The sequence below is a fragment of the Serinus canaria genome, chromosome Z, assembly GCF_022539315.1.
Source record: "Serinus canaria isolate serCan28SL12 chromosome Z, serCan2020, whole genome shotgun sequence".
Lineage (NCBI taxonomy): Eukaryota > Metazoa > Chordata > Aves > Passeriformes > Fringillidae > Serinus > Serinus canaria.
Window position 1 is genome coordinate 6,551,059 of NC_066343.1, and position 24,162 is coordinate 6,575,220.

The window sequence follows — 24,162 nt, forward strand, 5'->3', positions numbered from 1 at the left end:
CATAGCATAGTTTCTATTTTAACATTTTGTTATAACCTAAAACTATATTTAACACACTACTTAAAAGAATTAACACAGCAAAACTTTCTAACATAACTCATACAATATTCATTTTAATATTTCCGAAAAGCCAGTCATAAAATGTGCATTTTTCACATCTTGCATTAAAGCTTTAACAGGAAAAAGGTGGCCAGCTGAGCCAAAGATCTGCCCCCACAGCCTCATGCTGAAGTCCCTTTGAGCTTGCCAGGGTGATGCATCTCGTGGAAGCCTCTTTTCCATCTGCTGGTCTGATGATGCATTAAGCTATAATAAAACATTAATTCCCAAAGCCTTGAAACGTTTTCCCTGGTGCCTGTGGCACTGTGAGTGACTAGGTGAATTTTGGGGCAGGGAGCAGCTGCCCAGATTTTACTCATAGCCAATTTTACTTTACCCACAGCCAATTTTACTCTCAACACACCCTAAAATCCACTGAACTCCTTGTACACATTAAAAGCCTCCCAAAACAGGAGGAAGCAAACTCCTTGAAAAGATATAATTCTTCTTAATAAGATGACCACTAAGGTGCAATTCTTACCACTGGTGGAATAAATCCTATTACTCCTTACCTGGTATAAAATATGTGATCAGTTCTAGCCCAGGTTAACTTTTTTCTGCTTTTTAAGCATGCAGACACGCATGCAAACCCAAAATGCTTCATGGTTTCATAAAACCTAGCACAAAGTGATTCCAGGAAAGTCTTCTAAAGTTGAAATCAGTTAGAAACTTGGTGCAACAGTCACGTGTGACAATGTTTACAGGGGTCCCAGGATGAGGAAAGAGATGAGAATGTTGACTTCATGTTTCAGAAGGATTTATTATTTTATGATATATATTATATTAAAACTATACTAAAAGAGTAGAAGAAAGGATTTCATCAGGAGGCCAGCTAAGAATAGAAAAGGAATGAATCACATAGGTTTGTCTCTGACTGAGACAGTCTGGACAGCTGGACTGTGGTTGGCCATTAATTAGAAATAACCAGATGAGACCAATCCCAGATCCACCTTTTGAATTCCACAGCAGCAGATAAGAATTGTTTACACCTTGTTCCTGAGGCCTCTCAGCTTCTCAGGAGGGAAAAATCCTAAGGAAAGAATTTTTCATAAAACATGTCAGTGACACTCATGTCTCCAACTCTCCAGATTATGGCAATTTTTTCCAGAAAAGCCTAACTTCTAAAAAAAAAGAAAAAAAATAGCATTAACATAGGCATCACTTTGATGTGACCAAAACTCATAGTTTTGCATCACATTTTTCCTCACAATCTAACTGGAAGTGCTTTTAGGAAGTACTGAAAGTGAGGCATGACACTCAGTTTGGGAAAACCTGAGAAAAACCCCTTGAGAAAACTGCCCTTCTAGCTCTGCTCCTCATTTAGCTGGAACACAGTGTTAATTTCCACCAAGTGAGAGACAAGGCAGTGGCTGTGTTGTACAGAGAGGTCCAGGGGGTCAGTGAGAAAATCCCCCTGGCTGTGGTGAAGTCCCACCTGCAGGTCATTGCACTCAGCAGCCCTAAAAACACTGGGATAATCAGCTTGGACAGCTTGGGATCAGTGTGTGCTGGTCCCCAGAAATGAGTAAAAGATTGTGTCAGCTGATGAGGAAATGTTAAATTTTATAGGAGGCACCCAACCTTTTCCCCCTGTAAGAGTTTTTCTCTGTGGTTGCATGGGCAAGGAGCTCCCTGATGATAATGATGGATCGCTGAGGTGCCCTCTCAGTCTCACTCAGAATAGAGGTTTTCGGTTTTTTATTCACAGCAGCATTATCTAAAAAAGCCCCACAATGCAGAGAACAAGAAGTTTCATGGATCTGGGATTTATCCTTTGGAGTAATTAACAGCTCACTGAACTGAGGGTTTCATCCTCTGTTCTTTGTGGAAAAATAATAAAATTGGTAATAGTTGTCATTCATTTTTATTTAATGGAGTGGCTAGGTTTTTTTTTTTTCATTAGCAGAATCAGGAAATGAACAGTCTTGTTAATGTGTTCTGCTCTCAGATGTTGGTTGTCTTTGCAACGCTGCTCGGCCAAGGACAAAGGAATGGCAAATAACTTTAGATAATGTAGTCTATAAATTACTTTCACCTGAAGAGTTAGTGTATTCCTGTGCTGAGCAGATCCTAGAAAAATGAATGTTAATTAACTGACTGGTAGACATTTGTTTCAAAGGAAAAAAATTAGGAGTAGGGGAAAAAATGTTATTAAAAGAGAACAAAGATATAATCTACTTTTAATTATTCAACAGTATTTTGTAGGGATGAATCATTGCTGGCACTGCTAAAGCAGAGACAAAATATTTAGTCTAACACTGTAAAAAAAAAAACCTCTAAATGCTCAAGACAGATCTTGGATGTTTTCCTTTGATTTGTGCAGATCTTTACTGAGTTTTATTTTGTGGAATCACACAGAACCACAGAATCAATTAGGTTGGAAAAGAGCTCTGAGTCCAACCTGTCACCCAGAGCAGAGCACTCGGTGCCAAGTCATCCCTTAAACCCCTCCAGGGACAGTGGCTCCATCACCTCCCTTCCAATGACCAATCAGCAATCAATTTCCAATCAATTTCACCAATCATCAATCAATTTCCTCACTGGTCTGAAGAAATTCCTCCTCCAGTCCTTCCTCAACCTCCCCTGCTGCAGTTTGGACTGATAGTGGAGTGAGAAGATTTTTTTTTTTTTAACCTGCTTTAATTTTAATTTTTTTATATTGAATGAATCTGGTTTTACTTGTAACACGGAACTGCTGAATTTTGAGGACAAAGTTTCCTTTTCTAACTGTTATGGCTTCATGTAGAGAGGCACATTGGCTTGGATGGAGCACACTGACTATGACAAACTCTTTTACTTCCACTCAGTTTGACTGATATTTTTTTAATGTTGGCTGTTCTGTGGGGGATGTGGAGACATATCATGCCCTCGGGGCAGTCTCTGCAAGGCTGGGGATTGCTAGAATGAGGGGAAACAGTCAAAGCTGTAAAATAAATCTGTGGTTCATGAAGCTTGCCTGAGGACCTTGACAAGCTGCTGCTCAAATGTTGGGTGTTTTTTTAGAAGGAATAATTAAAAAGCATGCTTTTCTTCCTGGTAGAAGGCAGCAGTGGGGATGGCCAGTGGAATTTTAGGGTAAAACTCTTCTAGATAGAGATGGATTTTACTTATTGTTTATATATTTATATATTTATTTATTTATTTTATTAATTATTGAAATTATTATTTTTATTATTTTTTATTTATTATTCGGTCACATTTATATTAGGCTGCCTAAACATATTACAGCAAGTGTTGTCAGACCACTAAGCAAGTATTAAAAAATTAACACATGAAATTTGCAAAGGCACGTCTGTGTTAAAATAAACGGGGGGGGGGGGGGTGGGTGGAGGGGGGAAGGTGGGGGGGGAACAGAATGAAACAAAACAAAACAACACTAGCAAAAAAAAACTCTCTTTCTGGCTTGATGGTGACAGTCATGATGAACAGGCAAATTTTGCAGAAGGTTAACCAAAGGATACAGGCAACTGGCATAAAGCCTTCATTGACTGTGATATTTATTGGGATGTGACAGTAAACACAAATGAATAAATACTCTTGTGAAGCTGTTACAACCCAGGCAGTGTGAAGTGAAGCTTTTTAAAACTGGTACTTTATAAAAAGCTGGTGTGGAAAGAAATTGGCCATATTTCACTCCTGCAGTGGGATTTCACCCAACATTTTAACTTTTATCCAACGATCAGGTTATGGCACTGTGACAGCGGCTGCATAATTCCATGATTCCTTTTTCTTCTCTCTGAATCCCCTGCTCAAGGTGAGCTTCATGTTTCATCTGTTAAACTGCTGAGTAAAAGCTCAGGATCACCCTGGTCCCTTCTGGGGATGAGGTCAGGAGGCTGATGCTGCTGCAGAGCTGCCTTTCTTTCTGCATTTCATTTTATATATATATATATATATTATATATATATATATATATATATATATATATATATATATATATATATATAATGAAATGCAGAATATATAATAAATAAATTTTTTTTTTTTTTTAATTTCTGGTGTCATCCAGTCTGGGCTCTGCTGCCCCAGTTCTCATTGTAATCACTGCTTCACCTCAAAAAAAGGGAGCACGAGAAGCAGGAGGCAGGGTCAGAATCTGCAATCCTTTCTTACCCACCTGCTTTTTCCTCCCTCTGTGTGAGCTGGGTGTTTTACAAGCCTCACTGGGCTGAGCACTGGGCAGATTAGTTTTCTCCAAACCAGCTTATGGTTGAGGTAATTGGTTTTCCGAAGGCTTAAAAAATAAAAATTGTACATCTGACACAAAGGTCAGTGTTGGTTCTTTGCTTATCTGCTCTAGGCTGTTTATGAGAAGCATCAAATGCATTTATCTCTAAAATGCTTGGAAATAAAACCGTGTAGCATTTCGTGGCTGTGGCTGGAATATAAAGGCCTTGTTTAGGCCCTTGGTATCTCTACATGAGGACAGGTTTAAACCTCCCTCTTCTGGGATTTTTGCCCCCATTTTAATCCTTAAGGTCTCTGTGAAACAGAATAAAATACCTTCTGTGGATGCCCCTGGAGGTGTTATGAACTTTATGTCACAGAAATCCTCAGGCTGCTCCTTCCTGAGGTGCCAAATCACCTCCGAGGGGGCCGGTGCAGCAGGGGGAGGAGTAATTAATTCCCTGTCCGTGAGAGTATCGATAACACGCTTTGTTCAAACTTTGTTTTCAGGGATCAGTCCCTGAAGACCACCAGGAGCTGGAAATTGAATCCCACCTCTCTTTTCTCCTCCTCTCAAATTGCAGCTCTGCTTTTTCCCAGCTGCTGAAGTCGTGGTTTCTCTGATTTAGTGCATGCGCCTCTGCCGGGACAGGCAGGAAGATTGTGGGAGCTCTAACCTGCCCATTCCTGCCCTCCTACTTGTGCCCAAAATCTTCCAATCCATGCAGCATAAAAAGGATAGTTTCCCTAGCAGCACCTTATTTTAAATTTAGGCATGTTCTGGAACCCAGAAGATCAAAGTATTCTCACCAGCACGAGAGGAGCTCATCCCTAACCGAGCCCTCAGAGCCAGCTCCTTGCCTGTAAGCTGATTCCATCGTGCAGCAGTGGCTGGTGGCTCAGATTTTGGAGCTTCAGGTTTATGTGGCAATGCTGCTTTTAAGAACACATCTTGGGCTGGCAGGAATTGGCAGCTGAGAAGCTGGTGTGGGCTTTCAGCTGTGACACACAACTCTCCGAGTCAATTTCTAGCTGCTGTAGGACTGCCTGCTCTGCAGTTGTGCGCTGTTTGACCGCCGGTGTGAGCAGCCAGGGGTTTATAAAGACTGGAAAAACTGCAATGGAGCAGAGCAACTGGAAGTACTTCACTGGACATTGCTGCTGTGATCAGGCTCTGCTGCCACTGAGGTTCAGAAATTAGAGACAACCCCCTGGGTTCTTGGAAATATTTTATACATGTGCAGCTTGCTTGTGCTTGCTGACTCTGAACCCACTCCATCAGATTCCAGACAGAGTTTGACTTAAAAGCTTCTATCAACCAAATCAAATTAAATAATGAAATGTCAAATGGAAAAATGAAGAAATTAGAGTGACCATGGCTCAGGTTTCCCCCATGATTTGTACAAATCTATGTTAAAGCCACAAGGGCGATTCCATCCCAGCTCACTTGGGTTGTGGCTGCCAGACCTTCACCCTTTGCCTGTTCACACTTTGTTTAGGAGCACAACCTGCTCAGGGGCATGCAAACATGTATTTTTTTTTTTTTCTCTCCTCTCTGAAGGCTCAAAAGGCAATGAATCTGTTGCCACCTCCCATTTGGACGCACAAAGAAATCCACCCCCAAAATCCAAGTGAAATTTTCTACCACCTGGACTCCCTCACTTCCTCCAGTGCTGGCAATTAATTGCCTTTGTTGGTCATTTGGCTTCTGTTGTTTTGCTTTGGACAAAAGACAAGTGTGCTCTGGCCTGGGCTGAGGTTGTTGAGTATTTTTGGGGCTGAGACAGTGAATTTACTGCCTCTGTTTTGCTTATTCCAGTCCTGCTTGGCAGCTGAGAGCTGATGGCTCTGTGCAGTGAGACAGATCGTCCAAGTTTCTGGAAACACTTGGTCACAAAGTCCTATCCTATAATTAATATATCCTCTATCTGTATATCTGATCCTCTATCAGCCAGGAGTGTAATGTGCTTGAAACAGATAGTGACTGTAGGAAAGGACAGATCTCACAAATACTGGAAGCAAATAATTGCAGTTGTTATATGGACTGTTCGGCTTTGGAGATGAGCTGCACTGAGGAGGAGTTTGAACAAGGCTTTGGCTCACTTTAAACTAATTTTTTGTCACTCTTTTAACTCACTGTTCTTCATAAGGGCTACAAATTCATTGTATGCCTGGAGGATGTTACATGGGCAAGCATGCCAAGAGTATTGAGATATATTTTATAGAATGATGGGGTATCAGGGATTCATTCTGCATCCACTGTAGCTGTGATAGGAGATAAACCAGGAATAGGAAAGGAAGAAGAGCTGCTGGAGGATGTCAGCTTCCTCAGAATAACTCTGGGGATTCATTTGATGGAAAAATTGAACAAATTTTAGGACTAGTGTGACTAGCTGAGAACAATGCCCAGATGGCATGGGAAATGTAATTAACCTTTGGCAAACGCAGCAGTTCTCAAAATGGTGACACAAAAAATCACTAAGATTCACTAGTTTATTAAGATGTTTGTACATGAAGTGATCAGTTTTTCAACTTCAGCATCAATGTTAGTATAAAATACTTGTGGAGGTATTCTAATAATTTTTAATTAAAGAGCCAGAAACACCCACTTAAAATCTCACTAATCGATGGCAAGGAAGATAAAAGTGATGGAGATAGCCTAACATAAAACAAAAAAATGATTGAATCTTACTTATCCAATTTACAGGGTGAAAAATTATGTTTCCAGCAATAGACAAAAGCCAGGAGACATGGTACTTAATGAGGAAATTTGTTTCAGTGCTTTTCTCTAACAAGGTGTAATTTCTTCCTGACCTGACAGGCTGCTAAACCTTGGGATGCCATTAAACTGGTAATGAAGTGTCATGCTAAAAATAGTATTTCTGCTTTCTTTCTGGTTGCCAGAACCAGCAGAATCATCTTTATAATCAATTTACCACTCTGTGTGAGACATCTCTGTGTGGAGGCCTCCAGGGAGGAGGAGTGTCATCTTTTCTCTGTCACACAGAGCAGAGTTCTGTGCTCATCAGGTGCCAAACGGGCAGGCAGAGTTGGGAGCTGGGCATTTGGTCTTGTGTGTTTGCTCACCAGGTCTGGATTATCCTGAAGTGTGTTTTCAAAGCTCAGCCCTGAGCATCAGCTGAATCAAGGAAAGTGCTCCTTGTGGAAAATGTGGTCTGCTGGCTTATTCTATTAAATAGCAGAGGATCCTCAAACTTTACATTTTGTGGGCTGTGGAAATATAAATTGCTCTTGATTAAGAGATGGAGCTGGAGCACACAGCTATGGCTGGTTTTTTAGGGCTGTTAAAGTTTCCATTTTTAGGTTTCATTGGTGATTGTTAATACCTAAACTCTCCTCAATTTCTGTTGCAGCCATTGCACCACAAGTGCCCAGATGGAAGGTGAGTGCGTAGGTTCTAGAAATTTCCACAGCCCTACAGTGAGATGAAGCTGGCTGACCCTAAACTCTGGTGTTAAGAGTAGGGGAGGGGACAGAGACCCACAAAACCTTGCAGTGTTTAAGGTAGAAGTCAGTCAGGAGTTTGTGGAAAACTTGCATCCTAAACTTCCAGCAGGGTTTTCCTTTTCACCTGCCTCAGCAGCAGGAAGGCAAATCTTGGAGGAGAAATCTTTTAGTTTCTTGTTAACTCAGAAAAAATAGCTTTTTGGAGGAAGAAGCAGGCTGGTAAAACACATTGCTGAAAGCAAATAGGTGTTTTACCAGCCTGCTACCAACAGCTACCTCCTACCAACAGCTCCAGAAACACCAGAATTTTGCAGTCCCCAGGGTAAAACTTGGAGATGTTTAATTACTTTGGCAACAGCTAACTTCACACACATTCTTCTGCCACAGAGCCAAAGTGCTCAGCCAGGCTTTAGAATTTCCATGCTTCTGGAGGATTTTTGTGCCCTCAGTGATGTCTTACGATGTGCAAGGCGGCACAAAGATGCACAAATATTTCGATGAGATACAAGTGAATCCACAATAAGATTCTGCTATGAAAGTGTGGTTGAAGGAATATCACAATCATCATGTTCTCAGACCTTGTGGGACTTGGTGTTTAGGGCAACTCCAGGTATCAACCTTGGGAAGGGAAGGTTTTGGGGGACCTAATTGTGACCATTGTGATGCAGGAGGGAGGCTGCAGGAAAGATGTTTGTAAGGGTCTGCAGTGACAGGATGAGGGTTAATGGCTTCAAATTAACAGAGGGTTTAGATCAGGTATTAGGGAGAAATTATTTCCTGTGAGGGTGGGCAGGCCCTGGCACAGGGTGCCCAGAGCAGCTGGGGCTGCCCCTGGATCCCTGGCAGTGCCCAAGGCCAGGCTGGACACTGGGGTTTGGAGCAGCCTGGGACAGTGGGATGTATCCCTGCCATGGCAGGGGGTGGAATGGGATCATCTTTAGGGTCCCTTCCAGCCCAAACCATCCCAGGATTCTGATACACAAAGCTCCACCACGCAGCATTGAGACAGTGGTTCACAGATGTGGTTTCATGTTTCTGCATTACACACACTCAGCTTCTTAAAAAGGATTAGTAATTCTCTGGCAGTGAAAACAAATAGCAGAGCTTGCTAAATCACACTATAGAAATCTATGAAAGGTCTTGCAGGTCCAGTTACACAATAGTATATATTTTTAGCATTAGTCTGGCTCACTGCTGCTCTGCAAAGTTCTCATAGTCCTATACCACGCTTGTCTTGGGTATGCAAGAAAAGCTGCATGTCAGGGTTGATTTCAGAAGAAGTCACAATAAGACACAGAGTAAAAATCCCAGCTGAGATCAGCTCAAACCCACTCCAGGCTTCCACTGGTTTTATTTCTCATAGAAATAAGGCTAATACCTAGTTTACTTCTAACTCTTGTTATTTCTCTTGTTGGTATTTCTCTTGGATTTGATAAGGACAATAATGTTGTACAGTCAAATTTTACCTCTGCCATTTGGATTTAGTTCTGTCTTGTAGTTTTCATTCATCATACAGCATTTCAGTAATTTTCTTGGAGATTACTGAAGAGAAATTGAATTGTATGTGCTTTATTTTTCAGCAATAACTTTTCCTTTCCAGGTCTGCATGTCAGATCTGATTTGTCTGACCAATGCCAACTTCATGTGACAATGACTAAAAGCATTCTCAGTGTGCTTGTTACTGGAAAAGAAATGGAGCTGTTCAGTCCCCACAGCACGTAGTTTTATATAACACATCACAAACTCATGTACAACTAGCTACTGTAGGGAATTATCAGTGATTTTAATTAACTCACAATATCCCCATGTGTTTGTCTGATTCTGGACTAGAGTGCAAGTCTTGGAGTTTGATGTAAAACTCTTCCCCTCCCCCAAAATGAAGTTCAGAGGGAAATCTTTATGTAAATATTGCAGGAACCCATGGAGTCCACACTTTGCTCCTGCTGAGAGAAATAGACTGATATGGGAACAGGGAGGGTTTATCTTCCTATGAGAAGGAAAATGCAGCAAGAATATTTTTAGCTGCTTTTGACTGAAGGGTAGAAAGAGAAAAGAGAGAGAAATAGACCTGCATTTGGAGGCATTTTGCTTTTTAAAGTGTTTTCCTCTTTTTCAAACAAGATGTTTGGAAGACTAATTCCCCCATTGCTAAACATCAAACACTCAGCTGCTGCCAGCTGAAACGCAACAAGATAAAGTCATGCAAAGTAAATTCTCTTCAGGGGAGGAAAGTGGCTTGTTGGATGGCACCTCCAGAAACACCTGGGGTGATCCCACAGCCAGAGAACAAGTGAAAGCACATATTCCACATGTAAATATATTAGTATATACCTGGGACATGCTTTGCAAAGCATCACACAGGAGCCAAGTTTCATGTATTTGCAGACTGTCATCCAGGTGATTCATTGCTGAATAAAATATAAGAATTTAATCCACCCCATGGGGTTTTCAGTCTTGTTGTAGAAGTGACAGACACAGGGCCTAGGGGAGAAGAAAAAGATCTTGTGATTGTACTTGGTGCATGTAGGCTTCAGTGCAGAGCCCCAGACAAGGTTTTTAGTAATGCAGGTGCCTTGCAGACAGTGAGATGTTTGGGATGCATCACATGGAAATGAGAGAAATCCTTGGGATGCATCCATGGAAAGGAGGAACTAAATATTAAGTTTTTATGCAGGTGAAGACTAAGGAAGAAAATAAATTACTATGAAGCTACCAGAATGATTTAATGTTAAATTACAAAGCATTGAAACTGAGGTACACAGGGTGTAATAATAATCTTTGTTTCAAAACTGGAACCTTAAAGACAAGTCGTGCTCATTGAGCTTCTAATGAAGCTTTTCTCAAATGCAAGACTGATGCAGCCAATATTGCTGAACTCTGGAATTAAAATATAAAGCTATTAAAAAGAGAAATGTTTTCAGTTTTCTACTTACTTTAATTTGAAAGTAGGTTTAGTGTGTTTTCTAAGTTTCATTCATTGAGCTGTTTTGCCATCAATAGTGAGAAGTATAAATGCAGTAATTGTAATAGGATCATATTTGTGTGCAGTATTGACTGCAGGAGCTGGAAGAATGAAATGTACTAAAATCAGTCAAATAATTAACTTAGCAATGATGAACAGAAGAATTAGCATTTTTGTTAGGCTGCCTATAGAAATACCATGACCACATTTCTCCAAGTATCCCCAAAAAATAGTTTAAAACATTTTGGTTTTCACTGGCTCTTTTTGCCCCACAGTTTTCATCACCTCCCAGCATCGTCTGTGCTCTCTGTTGCTCAAACTCTTCTGCAAACAAATTTCTTAATTCCTTGGTCACAGGAAAAAAATCTGTGAGGATTGGGCCATTGTGAGCCAGGTAAAACCATAATTTAGGAGTTATTTGTCAAAGAGTTAATTGACACAAGATTTACATGAACGAGTGTTCATTACCAAACCCTCAGGTATTAACTACTTACACCATTTGCAGTTTAAATAAGTAATTTCCAGCTTGGCCCTACCTGGCCAGGAGGAATCAGCTGGATTCAGCTGATGTTTACCTGTGTGAGAAAAAAAAAAAAAAAAAAAAAAGAAGCCAAATTACCAAATTAGGGATTTTTTACATGGGGCAGGGCAATGATCTGTGTAATGCTGGCAGCCCTCCTTTCAGCCTTGCAGTGGAAATGGGGAGAGCTATTTTTAAATGTGAAAACGTGGCCTTGGGAGTACATCAGTATTTAACTTTGAGTGTTTTCCCCTGAGCTCCATCCCACAGCTGTGGGACAGAGTCTCTGAGTCCAGCCTAAATGTGGGGAAGGTCAATAATACAGCACATTTGGATCAGATCTGACTCAATTTGCCCTCCTAAGAGCTTGTTTTCAAGAAAGATTTCAAGACTTGATATGTGACAGAAACACTGGTCCTCACACTGTCTTAATTCTCCCCATCTGCTGAAAGAATAGTTGAAAACATCCAGGTCTCATTTCTGTTCAATTTGTTGGTGCACTCTGCTGTGTGGGGTGAACATCCTGCACTCTCAGATTTTGGTGAAGCACCTAAAATTGATCAGAGGTCAGAGTGCAGAGGCACTGGCTAATGAAGGCCCTCTGCATTAAAACTGTAAAAAAACATTTGGAAATTGCAAAAGACAGGTTCTCTGATGAATTCCGAGGTGCTTGCAGAGAATGGGACTGAAAGTTTTGCAGTTCCCATAACGAAGGAAGTGCCTCTTCAGTAAAACACAGTGTGCAAAAAACTACTGTCACTCTCCAGGACAAAGTGATTTTTAGAGATGAAGCCTGGCTTTAGGGACTGACATGGAGTTCTTTGTCCTTTGACAGCTGTTGAGAGTGAATTAAATTCTCATCTTTCACGTTTTAGGCCAAGAAATGCTTGACTCATTTATATAAAGTGACCTAATTTGTAAGAGGAAAGAGAATCCAGATTTTTCTGGTGCAAAAACACTCAAACTTCTGGGCCTTTTAATGTACAATCTTTGAGTATATAAGCAGATACTAATTCTTTCACTGCATTTTGGCACCTGAGTGTGTAAACAATTGTGGTTTAAGCCATTTTTGGGGGTATAAGCAGGAATTTTGTGGACAGGAAATAGGGGAGTGGGGATCTGAACCAGATGTGATCAGATGATCAGGCAATGAAAAAAAAGGGAATTTAGGAACACATGTAGGTGCCCTTGTAACCTGTGAGGGAAGACATTTCTGCTAGAAAAAAAACTAATACAAGGAAAGAAAACATAAATATTGCCTTATACCTTGGGGGGGAAAAAAATCTATTTCCAGATCGGTTGTATACTGAATTTGTGTCTTCTGGGTTTTTTTCTTATTAATGCAAGGCTAAAATGCCACCACCACAAGAACTTGTGGTGTTTATTGTCATCTGAAAACTTTCATTTCAACAACCCTCAAAAGGATACAAATCTAAGCAAATGACCCAAGTTAGTGGCTGTGCAGGCATATAAAGCAATTCATTAAAGTTCACAGTGCTAAGTAGGGAGTCTATTGCTCTCATGGAGAGTGGTTCAAGGTTCAGTACCTAGCAAAATAACAATGATTTATGGGTGGGCACTGAAGTTTTAAATGCATGGTCAGACTCTTAAGGACTACTTATAGTGAACTGCTTTGTGCTGCTGCCTCAAATGAGCACTCGGGTTTTTTTGATGTGCTTGTTTATAAAATTGCATTTTGGATGCAGCCTGCTGTGTGGCAGCTTTTAAAAACCCCTGAAGCTCTCTGCAGTCAGACCAGATGAATGGGAAATGCTATTTACAGCTTGAAAAATTAGTAAAACATGGGCTGAAACAGAGGAAAATTACCTAATGTCATCTGGGTTTGTGCTATGCTACTTTTTGTGAGTCGAAACACCTTAACTTAAAATCTGCCCTCCTCTGCTGGGGGACAATCACCACATCTTCCCCTTGCACCTTTCAGTGGTCTCTCAGAGCTCCTTAAAAGGTGCTGTGTAATGCAGCAAACTGGATGCTGTTGACCAAAATAAAATATTCTCCAGCCTTCTTCTCCTGTCAAGGTGTCCCAGAAGTGCCGTGTCCTCTGTCACTGATGGCTTTAGAGCTCCAAAATGAACAGGCCAGGCAGCATTTTGGGGTTTTTTCTCTCCTTGTGCTGAGCCACATGCCATTATCAAATATAGGAATTGGTCTTCTCAATTTAGAGAAATTTATTTTTTACTCTGGGGGACTTGGGGGTGCTTCAGCTGGAATTTCCAGTTACTCCACCAATTTTTTCACTCAATATTTGTGCGTTTGAAAACCAGGAGGGCACCCTTGAAGCTCTTTGTGGTGGCTTATAGAGCCAAGAAACATTTCAAACTATTCCAGATGTGAGTGTACAAGAAAGGACAAGCATAAAACTCGATTTTTTTAACACGAAAATAAGATTTTCAGGTGCCCCAGGGGTTCTTACTTTTTAACAAGTGATTTGTGCATTCCACCTTCACAGTACCCTGCCTAGTTTCTTAGTAAGTAAAAATCTAGGAGGTTTCAGAGTGCTCTGGAGTGGAGAATTTTGGTTCTTCTCCTGGGTTTTTTTGGTGAGAAGGGGAAAGAGGGATCACCTAGCAGCTGTGTGTGATCCAGCGAGTGCAATGCCTGTTTTTTCTCTGGGGCATCCTGAAGGGTGGCATAAAATTATTGTCTAAACCTCAGTGAGGGAAAGGTGAGCTCCTGTTCCCCTTTTCTAGGAAAAAAGATAACACTTGAGCCAGTGGGGACCACTGGAACACCTTTTTCACCCAGCCTCTGAGAACTGTATTGCTGGCAAAAAACATTTTGAGATTTTGAAATTTTGAAACATTTGCTTATTACTTAGAATGCAACAATTTGCATTCTGAGCAGCCAGCCAGGATTGATAGCAGAGAAGAAGGTGGGAGATGCTCCTCCATGGTTTGCACCATTCTTGCAGATTGCAGTGAGGTGGAGGATTCTATGTGTGCTCCAGATCTGCTGACCTGTCCCAGGTAAAAAACATCACTGGGATTCAAAAATCTGGTGTGAACTGCACAAAATTATGTGAAATTACATAAATAGTATAAATAAATTAATTAATTAATTAATTAATAATTAGTATATAAATAATATCAATTATAGCCTTATTAATATAATAATATATATTATATTATAGTATAATATTAGAATATCAATTTAATATTATATTATAATTATATATTTTTATATAAGTATATATAGTTATAATATTATAATACAGCATAATAGAAATAAACAAAAACACATCTCTGAGAGCTTCCGAAACCTGGAGGGCCATTTTTTGGTTATTTAGAGTTGTTGGTGGTGGTTTTTTTATTTATTTGGGATTTTTTTTTTAAATTTTAATTATTTCTGTGTGTGGGTATGTATTTGGGATTTTTCTGCTGGTGTGAGGGGTTTTTTATTTTTAATTTGGTTTGTGGTTGTTGTTGTTATAATTATTATTAATATCAGCATTAGTATTTTGCCTGTCTTTTTAAAATAACCCAGTATTTCTTGGGAAAGTGTCTCCAGACAGGATGCTGGTGGTTTTTCATGCATATTTTCAAGTGTTGAAGTTGATTGATGCAAGCTCACATCACATTTTTTGAAACTAATGGGGTGAGCTTGTGGGAAAAAGGAATAAGAAAGGTGAAAGGGTTTCCAAGTCTGAAACTATGACTGAGAGGTGGAATAAGTGCTATTCTTAGCAGAGGTGCTGGGAAAAAAAAAATGGAAAAGGGAGCAACTTCACGAGTATTTGTTCAACATTTGCAACCCACTGCTTGAAGTGTAAAGATCTTTTTGGCTTGTGTCAGTCCCAGCCACTCACAGCTCCAGCAGGAAAACAGCACTGCTTTACAAAAGCTCTGCTATGAGAATTTAACTCATCACCCTGATGATGCTTGGGGGTCTCAGAACTAGGGTGAACTCATGCACAGTCAGAGAGGAGGTAACAAGGATTCCAGCTGCGTTCCAGGTCTGCAGATGGCTTTGCCTTTAAATTCCATTTCAGGGCAGTAGCTCTGGTTTTTAACTTCTTATTTGGGTGCAGCTCAGTTGGGGTGGCAGTGCCTTGCTCACTGGCACTTGTTGAGCTTTGTAGATATTTTTGCTTCAGAAGTTATAAATCTCTTAAATAGGAATAGAGCATCCTGTAAATTATTATGGGGCAAAGGATGTCTTCTGCATTTGAATCTTCTACCTAGCTTCAACAAGCCAGCCCCCAGATAATATGCTTGAGTTTATTGGTTGGTTTGCCACTGTTTTTACACTTACTGCTTAAAGAAAATACCCTGCAACATCTTTACTTTTACTCTTATACCCATAAACCCATATGCATACATATACATATATATATATATATATATATATATATATATATATATATATATATATATAAATGAAAAACTACAACTAGTGACAACACAGACAAGAAAAAACAAAGAGCTAAAAACTACCATGCATTCATCATTCCAAATTCAGCTACTTTTCTCAGAATTTTCTGGTTTCTGGAATAAATACTGCTATTCTGTCTTCCCCAATTTAATATTGCATGTCTTCATAAATACTAGCTAAACACATCTCCCTGGTTTTGTTCTTTATTTTCTCTTTTATTGAGGCGTTTTTGACAGATTTCCTGTTGTTTCAGGTGAAAAACTTCTTGACATAATACACACATATGGTAAATACTGACTTAGGGGGTTTGTGGTTGTTAAAATTTACAATTCCCTAATGCCAGCCTTCACTTGGGATTTGCTTTGGGTCTCTGGGCTTCTCGGGACAACTATTCTCCATTATTTACCATGGGGTTCAGTATAAAAGCACACATCATTTAATTCTATAATTGTATCACTTTTCAGGCACAGGCACTGATTTTGTGTGAAAATGGTTCTTCTGAGTTCGGAAAAACATGTTGTAACTTTCAGCTTCCTTTTTTAAAAAAGTTGAAAGGGATTACCTGTATCTGCTCTGCCAAAGTGGGATATCAATGCAGTGCTGTAGGCAGAAATTTGAATTAACATTCCTGAGATACAGCCAGATAATTTCCTGTGTGCTTTAAAGCTTTGCATTTAGTTGCATCTTCTGATGCTCCAGCAAACCCTCCAAACTCATCAAGTGACTGGGGGATGTGCTTGTAAAGGCCTGGATGGCCATTATATATGAAATTATAAAACCACTGTTGTACTTAATGGGGTCAGTGAAGCAATCAGGTTAAAAATACATAGTTCTGCAGCGTGGGTCTGTAAGCATGATACTTCTAAGGCTTTTTAAGTTTAATGAAGCAGCTACTCAGCAGCTGAACCTTCTTGTTAAACAGTCTCAGCATGGATTTTAAAACTAAAACTGAGCACCACGGCCTCATTGGAGAGTCTGTGGCTCTTATTCTCTTGAAATGTCTGCATCTTTTATATGTTAATGGTTTTGACATCAGCCATTTGCTTCATTTTCATTGTAAATGAGGCCCAGAGTCCGATTCCCTTCCCCATTCCCTGAACATTCTCTGCCCTGTAAGCTGTCTCATCAGGCTCCAGCTCACTCCCTGGGGTATGTGTGGTCTGAAAACAGCTGAAGTAATCCTGCACAACAAACCTATTTTCCTATTTTAGATGCCTTTCTAAGAATATGAGTCCCTGCGTGAAAACTTGTGTGGTGCAAATGGTCCAGCATCCACACCAGTCCTCGCATGCCCCAAAATCTTACTGCCAAGGCCATCCCTTCAGGGGGCTTCCCAAGGTTGGGGCTGCTCTTCCTCAAATCCAACAGAGTCAAATCACAGGGTTTCTCCTAAACCCTTGGAAAAACACCCCTGTTTAGAGGGTTTTGTTCATGTTTGGTTTTTAAAGATTCTTCTCAGCTGCGGTGCTGATGCCCTACAGCTGTGGTGAGTGATGCAGAACGCTTTTTTGGAGGGGAGAGCTCTTGATTTTACCATGGTAATATCATCACTGCAACCTGCAGGGTTTACATGGGACAGCAGCCAAATGTCCTAGGGTGTGCTAGGGAATCTTTCCCCCCTTTTGCAGAGGGATTAACCCACCCTGGGTGTGTATTTTTGGTGCCTGACCCAAAGGGCAGGGACAAAGCCTCGTGGAACCCTGCAGGACAAGCAGGGTTCCTGCTTGTTCCAAAGCACCAGGAATTTATGTGCCCAGTCTCCTTCTGGTTGGAATCTAAAATGCAGGGAACTCTCAGAACTCTGAGCCTGTAAGCCAAAGCTTAGAATTAAACACAGGATTTGATCTGAGACCTTGGAAAAGGCTCCCAGACTTAGGTGATAGAAGCGAGAATGTGGATTTATAGTTTGAAGCAGACACCCATTAAGTGGAAGAAAGTTTAGAGTTTTAGAGTTTAAGATATAAAAATGAAAGTAGTTACAGAGGTAAACAGGAAGTTTAGAATGCAGCACTGTAGGTTTTGTGAGTCATAATATGGTTGACTGAGGAAGCTTACTCTATGGCATGGGTCCATAAGATGAAATATTTAAGGATTGGGTCAAAAACATAAATATCCTTGTTGGCAGTGTTTCATTGGTCAATAACTCCTTAAAAGGTCTTGTAACTAGGTCTTGGGACCTTCTGAAACATGGGGTGAAGATGTGAGCTGAACTCACCCTTCCAACCTATTCAGAAGATAAGAGAAATGAACTGCATCATCAAAAACAACTCAGAAGTCCCATCTCAAATTCCCTACAAAATTCCCCACAAGTGGATTATCACACTTGTTCCCAGCACAACCCTTCCTTCCCAATTGCCATGTGTGAAAGCACTGTGCAAAACACACTCACAGTGATGTGAGAGAGAGCAAAGTAGAGGAGAGAGGCACGGGCAGGCTGTGAGTTCTGCCTCACCTTGTGGCATAAATTACTGCTGTGCAGGCTGTGAATAAGCAGGTTTGTGTGACTAAAACCCTGTACAGGATTAATTGCCAGGTCTGTGCTCTACTGTGGTTTGGTGATAGAAGACATTAAGCAGCATGGAAGTGTTTTCAAAGGGGATTTAAAGCCAATCAACCATTTTCTCCTTCAGCATATAACTTTCTGCCTTGGCAGACAGTGGCAGCCTTTAAATTTGAAAGTGCACAGACTGTATATACTTTTGAAACATTTGGAGGGGGAGCGACAAAAGGTTCAGCCTCACTGTTTATCACTCATGACTTCAGGAGTCTGCAGAGAGAAGAAAGCAGGGTTACCACCTTGCTGCTTGTGTGCAGACTGGTTTTTTCTGTGACACCCAATACTGCAAACCCCCTTTCCTGGCTGAGCGGGCTTCAGAAACCCGGGGTGGGCAGTGAAGGATGCTCCTTCTCACGCCTGCTGTTGGTCAGACAGGGAGAGATGTGCCCCACAGCACCTCCCTGTCCCCGTTCCTGCCTAGATGGAGACCCGCAGCCCAGCACCATGAGGACCAACCGCTGCAGCCACCTGCCTGGAGTGCCTCCGGAGCGCCCGCACCCTCCAGCCCCCGATGGGAAGAGCCTGCCTGGCAGCAGTGGGGGCCTGGCCACCAGCTGTCCCCAGTATGTCATGCAGGTGTCCTCCAAGGATGGGCAGCTGCTCTCCTCCGTGGTGCGGACCCTGGCTGTGCAGAGGTACGTGGGGGGCAGAGGGAGGTGTGGTTAAACCCATGTGGTGTGTAGTTAAACCCCGATCCCAGCAGCACAAGGGTCATGCTGCAGAAGGCATCATGCTTCCTAAACCCTTCACCAGCCCCTGGTGTGCTGAGCAGCCACAAAAGATGCTTCTAGCACCGGTGTTGCAGGTTCTGTTGTTGTCCGAGGGATTGACCTTTCTTTTGGCTGCTGGTTTAGAGAGGCAGATTAGTGGTGAAATATATTGTTAATCTATGCCTTTGAAGCATGCTTCAGGCTGGTTTTGTTCTCATTAGAAGCAGGAAAGAGTATTCTGATGTGCTTGGCCTTGTCCAGACTTGATGCTTGGGTCAAAATTAAGTTTGTCTTTGCTGGTGGTGGTGAGCTGGAAAGACTTCATGGATCTTAATGCAGTGCAGAAGACAGACCCAGCTGCAGCCCCACAGCAGGGTGTGACACTGTTCACAGGGGTCTTAGGATGAGGGAAGATATGAGAATGTTGACTCCGTGTTTCAGAAGGCTTGATTTATTATTTTAATATATATATCATGTTAAAAACTATACTAAAAGAGTAGAAGAAAGGATTTCAGCAGAAGGCTGGCTAAGAATAAAAAATGAATGAATAACAAAGGTTTGTCTCTGACCGAGACAGTCTGGACAGCTGGGCTGGGATTGGCCATTAATTAGAAACACCCAGATGAGACCAATCACAGATCCACCTGGTGCATTCTACAGCAGCAGATAAGAATTGTTTGCATTTTGTTCCTGAGGCCTCTCAGCTTCCCAGCAGAAAAAATCCTGAGGAAAGGATTTTTCATAGAACATGTCAGTGACAGCAGGGATGTGTTTGGCGCGCATTTGTTTGTATCCCTCCTTGACCTGCCTGTGGGCTGTCCCAAAGAGAGGGAAACCCATTCCAGGGAGAAGAGGTTTCTGCCTTCATGTGCTTTTCTGGAGTCGTGGCCCTGCCTTTGGGGTGCTACAGGGCAAGGTGCTGCTCTTTCAGCAGTCCTTTACTGTTGGCCAGTGAAAACAACATTTATGTATCGAAACAGGATAACCCCCATGGCAGGGAGGAATGATGCATCTGACCCCATCTTATCAGAAAGCTACTTAATTACTTTATTATACTATATTATTCTATGCTATATTACACTATATTACATTACATCTAAACTGAATCTGCCAAGCACTTAACTCTGCACACCACTGCGCTCTAACTCCACAAAATTTCGTGGTTGTCACCCGACAGTCCCAACACACAAACAGACACACACACACACACACACACAAACACACACACAGAGACACACTTGGCCCTGATAGGCCAAGGAAACAAAACACCATCACTTTGTGTAAACAATCCCCATATTTCATTCTACTTTTGCACAATTACAGGCACAGCAAATGAGATAAGAATTGTTTCTCCTTTCCCTGAGCTTCAGAGAACGTGAAACCCAGAAATATTCTTGGGAAGAATTGTGCCTTGCTTTTCTCTGTGAGGAGAACTGTGGCTACATTTATGTCAGAGGATCACCAGGAAATGTCAGAAATGCCCAGCTGAGGCAGATTTACAACCTCCCTGATGCATTTTGGGACTTCCTGAGGTGACTGCATCACTGCTTTATGAAGAGATGGGAAATGCTAAGTATAGAAGGACTTGGTCTTCTGCCTCTCATCTGCCACTCTGATGTTTTTCACTCTACACTTCCCCCCCTTAATAAAAGAGATATTTTAAGCAAGAATACCAAAAGCCTTAAACCACTAGCCCACCAGCTTGGATTACTAATTAGAGGTCGAAGCAATGCAAATATTTCTAGTTCACACCAGAGAAGCCTCACATTGGGCGCCACTGGATGTATTTGTCCTGGTTCAGGGCAGATTTTGAAGAAAACCCCCCAGAAGGGCTCCTCTGGGAAAGGAGATTCAATTGGCCCCTTCCCCCCAGCCTGTCACCACAACCCTCCAGCACTGACCAGCATTTTTCTCTCCCTGCCCTGCAGCAGCCCCTTCAATGACCGGCCCATCTGCAGGATCTGCCACGAGGGCAGCAGCCACGAGGAGCTGCTGTCCCCCTGTGAGTGCACGGGGACCTTGGGGACCATTCACCGCAGCTGCCTGGAGCGCTGGCTGTCCTCCTCCAACACCAGCTACTGTGAGCTCTGCCACTTCAGGTTTGCAGTGGAGCGCAAGCCCAGGCCACTGGTGGAGGTCAGTGCAACCCTGAAATCTCAGTTTTGGCTGGGAAAGATCCTGCCTGCTTCCATGCAGGCATTACAAAGGCTCTGTGGTTCCAATGGGGCTGGGCAATGTGAGGGTGGGAGCTCAGGGAAAGGGTGGGATGGGGCAGAACCCCTCGTTTTAGAGGGAATCAAACCCAAATTTTTAGGGTGGGATCAAGTGGGTTTGCTTCGCTGCGAACCTGAGTGGGGGGTTTTTTCAGCAAATCCCTGGGATGCCAGCCAACTTGGCTGAGGGTGGAAGAGAGGTAAGTTGAAGTTTCTGTGGAATGTGGGGGAAGTCTCTGGACTCAGAATGTTAAATTTAGGTCAGAAATTTATTTATTTCTTCTTGCTTATGAGAGTTAACAATCCTAGGAGCCCTGGAAACCCAGTTTATGTGTCAAGCCCACAAGAAGGAATGGTTTTTTGTTGAGTATCTGGTGTGTTTAGACATTTGTGAGTCACCTTTTGGCCCATTCTTGCCTATGTGCCTGACTCAAAAGTGAATTGGACAATTGTTTCTCCCTTATCAATAAAAATTCAGTTTTTGCCAACTATAGATAGCAGCTTCATTAAGTTTCCCAGGTTTTAGGGTATTTTTGGTCCTCAGGAAGAGAAAAGAAACCAAAACAAGTTCAATCTGTTAACCCCCCTAATGACCTTTCCCCTCCCTTATTTTATTTTGGGAAAAGGTGAAGCAAAGTTAGGGTTTCTTTTGTAATTAAAAGTGAAATACAAGCAACATTTTGGCAAAATGATTTAGGAGAACCATTTTGTACCTGTTGGTGACACAGGCACCTACATGTGGAGCTTGGGTTCAGGACAAAATGTCTTTCCTGGGCATCTTAATTGTTCCTTTAAACTGTGTCAGAACTGGTGGAGGGAGGTACAGTATTAAAAATGGGTAGGGGGAAGGAGCATTTTGTTTTTCTCCTGCTCACAGAGAAGAGGACATGGGACAGAACTGACTGGGAGGTGGGTCAGGGGACGAGCAGTTCAATACTACGAAAATTGCTTTAATTGAGATATGCATGCATGTTTTGTGTCAGAGCCTAAGGATATCTTCATTCTTCCTCAGGATCCCCCTACAAAAGGTACATGTCATGGCATTTAGCACAAGTCCTGCTCCCAGAGCAGGTCCTGGCCAGCTGGGCTTGGCTCTCTCTGGGTTGCTGTCTGGTTCTCCTCTCAATCTTTGATGCAAGAATGATGCCACTGTGAATCCTCCCTTTGAGAAGAAAGATAAATGATGCTGAGGCATCACAGTTTGATTTTAGAGCCCAGCTTCTGGAAACTGTTCCCTTTGTGATGGCTCCTGGTGAGGCTCGTGCTGCACAAACTGGATGTGGTGCTAGCCAGAGCTGCTGATGATGGAAAGGGTTGAAAGCAAAGCTGACCCTGCCCAGGATGGGGCACGGTGGCTGCTTGATTTCTCCCTGATGAAATGGGGCTTCTTTTGGGCAAAAGCAGTAATAAGTAGTATAAACAGCAGCAATGATGTTGCGTAATAAAGGAAAATCTGCCAGTTGTTTCTGTTTGCTGAGGACAAATGAAAATCCTGAACAAGAACATTTTTGAAACAGAGCTAAGTGGTTTTAGCTTTACAGCTCATTATTTTCTGACTTCTCAGCTGCTTATACCCACAGTATTTTAGTGCAGAAATCAACAGTTGGGTGCAGTTGCAGGAAAGGTCATAAAAAAACCCCAATTCTTTGTGATCTTATAAAGGGAATATGTTTTCAGTTTAGAAGGAAAATGAAGGTGTACTTCCAAAGCTGAGAGCAGCAGAGACAAAGAGTAACTAAAATGAGCTGTACGCCAAGGGGGCAAATTAAGCAGAAAGATAATCAAACTTCTTGATTTCTGACAGTGCAATTTAAGTTTGTCTTGGACATTTCTACTTATTTAATACACAGTGCTTTGAAACACAAATAATTGTAGCAAAAATCTGAAATTTCCTAAAGCAGGACTAAAGCAGATGCAAGTTGCCAGATTCCCTCATCATCTGTGTCCTAAAAGCACCCTCACACCTGTCTCTCTGTGTTCCCTAGATTGTGAGGACATGGCAGGGGGCTTATCAGGTGTAGTAGGACCTTTCCTCACAAAAACCCTTTGGATGAGTGACAAGCCAAAGTGGCCACTTGCTTTTAACACTACAGGGTGTGTAGGTTTTGGGGAGGGATGTCAAAGTTCTCATCATTTAGTAGTGAAGTGATTAGTCCTCCAAAGATTCCCCTGACCTAGGTAATGGAAAGAGTAAATGGTCCTCCTCTCACTGGAGGTGAGTGATGAGTTTTACCAATGCATTTTAGTAGGTCAAGAGGGGCTATTGTACTCATAAAGTGACTTATAGAGCATAGACTTTAAAAACGTACCCAGTAACTCCTCAACAGGCCCCTGTCTCACAGAGTGAATGCATCCCATTCAGGGGTCAGTGACAGGTAGTGAAGAAATGCTCAAAGCAATCAGTCATCCTATTGATCTTTTCTCTGAGAGATCTTCCACCAGGAGGGGAGAAAAAAATGGATTTCTGACTATCCCAAAATGTATTATTCTCTTTTTCAAAGGGCTGAAAGACCCCACACCAAAAAGAAAGAAAGAAAGAAAGAAAGAAACATACATACAAACAAACACAAAGCAAAAAACCCTAACAAAACAAACAAAAAAAACCCCAAAACCCCTCAAACCAGAAAACAACCCCCCCCCCAAAAAAAAAAACCAACCAAAACATCCAAAAACATTAAAAAAAACAAGGAAAAAAACCTCAAAGACACAAAACCAACAAAACCACAAAATCAAACTAAAACAAAACAAAACAGACACCAAAAACCCCACAAAAAAACCACCCCAAAAAAAACCAACAATACAAAACAACCCCAACAAAACAAAAAATTATGTTTTTTCCTCATCCCTTCACGAAACTGATCACTGTCTCCTGGTGGCTTAGGAATGGATGTGGAAGAAGTCTGTTTCAGTGGGAACAAATTTAGGCACTCTACTTGTTTTATCTAGAAATGTCATATGTGAACATATTCCTGCTGTTAGCAGGGGAGGCTGCAGCAGCAGTGAGATTGAAATGGAACAAGTGGTGTGGCTGGTGGCTCAGCCAAATTCCTTCCTCCCTCTGTCCATCCTTATGG

General features: G+C 41.7%; 1 protein-coding gene across 6 annotated transcripts in view; it reads left to right on the top strand.

Moving 5' to 3' along the window:
- MARCHF3 (membrane associated ring-CH-type finger 3) overlaps positions 1 to 24,162 on the top strand; it is a 61,178-nt gene that overhangs the window by 19,603 nt on the left and 17,413 nt on the right. For 4 of the 6 annotated variants that reach the window (XM_050987224.1, XM_050987225.1, XM_050987226.1 and 1 more), the window contains 2 exons: positions 18,541 to 18,800; positions 20,804 to 21,011. In XM_050987224.1, the coding sequence (XP_050843181.1) occupies positions 18,547 to 18,800; positions 20,804 to 21,011 (462 nt within the window). In that variant the 5' untranslated portion in view covers positions 18,541 to 18,546. Of the gene's footprint in view, positions 1 to 18,536; positions 18,801 to 20,803; positions 21,012 to 24,162 lie in introns of all 6 variants that reach the window. The other 2 variants (XM_050987228.1, XM_050987227.1) reach the window with 2 other exon arrangements.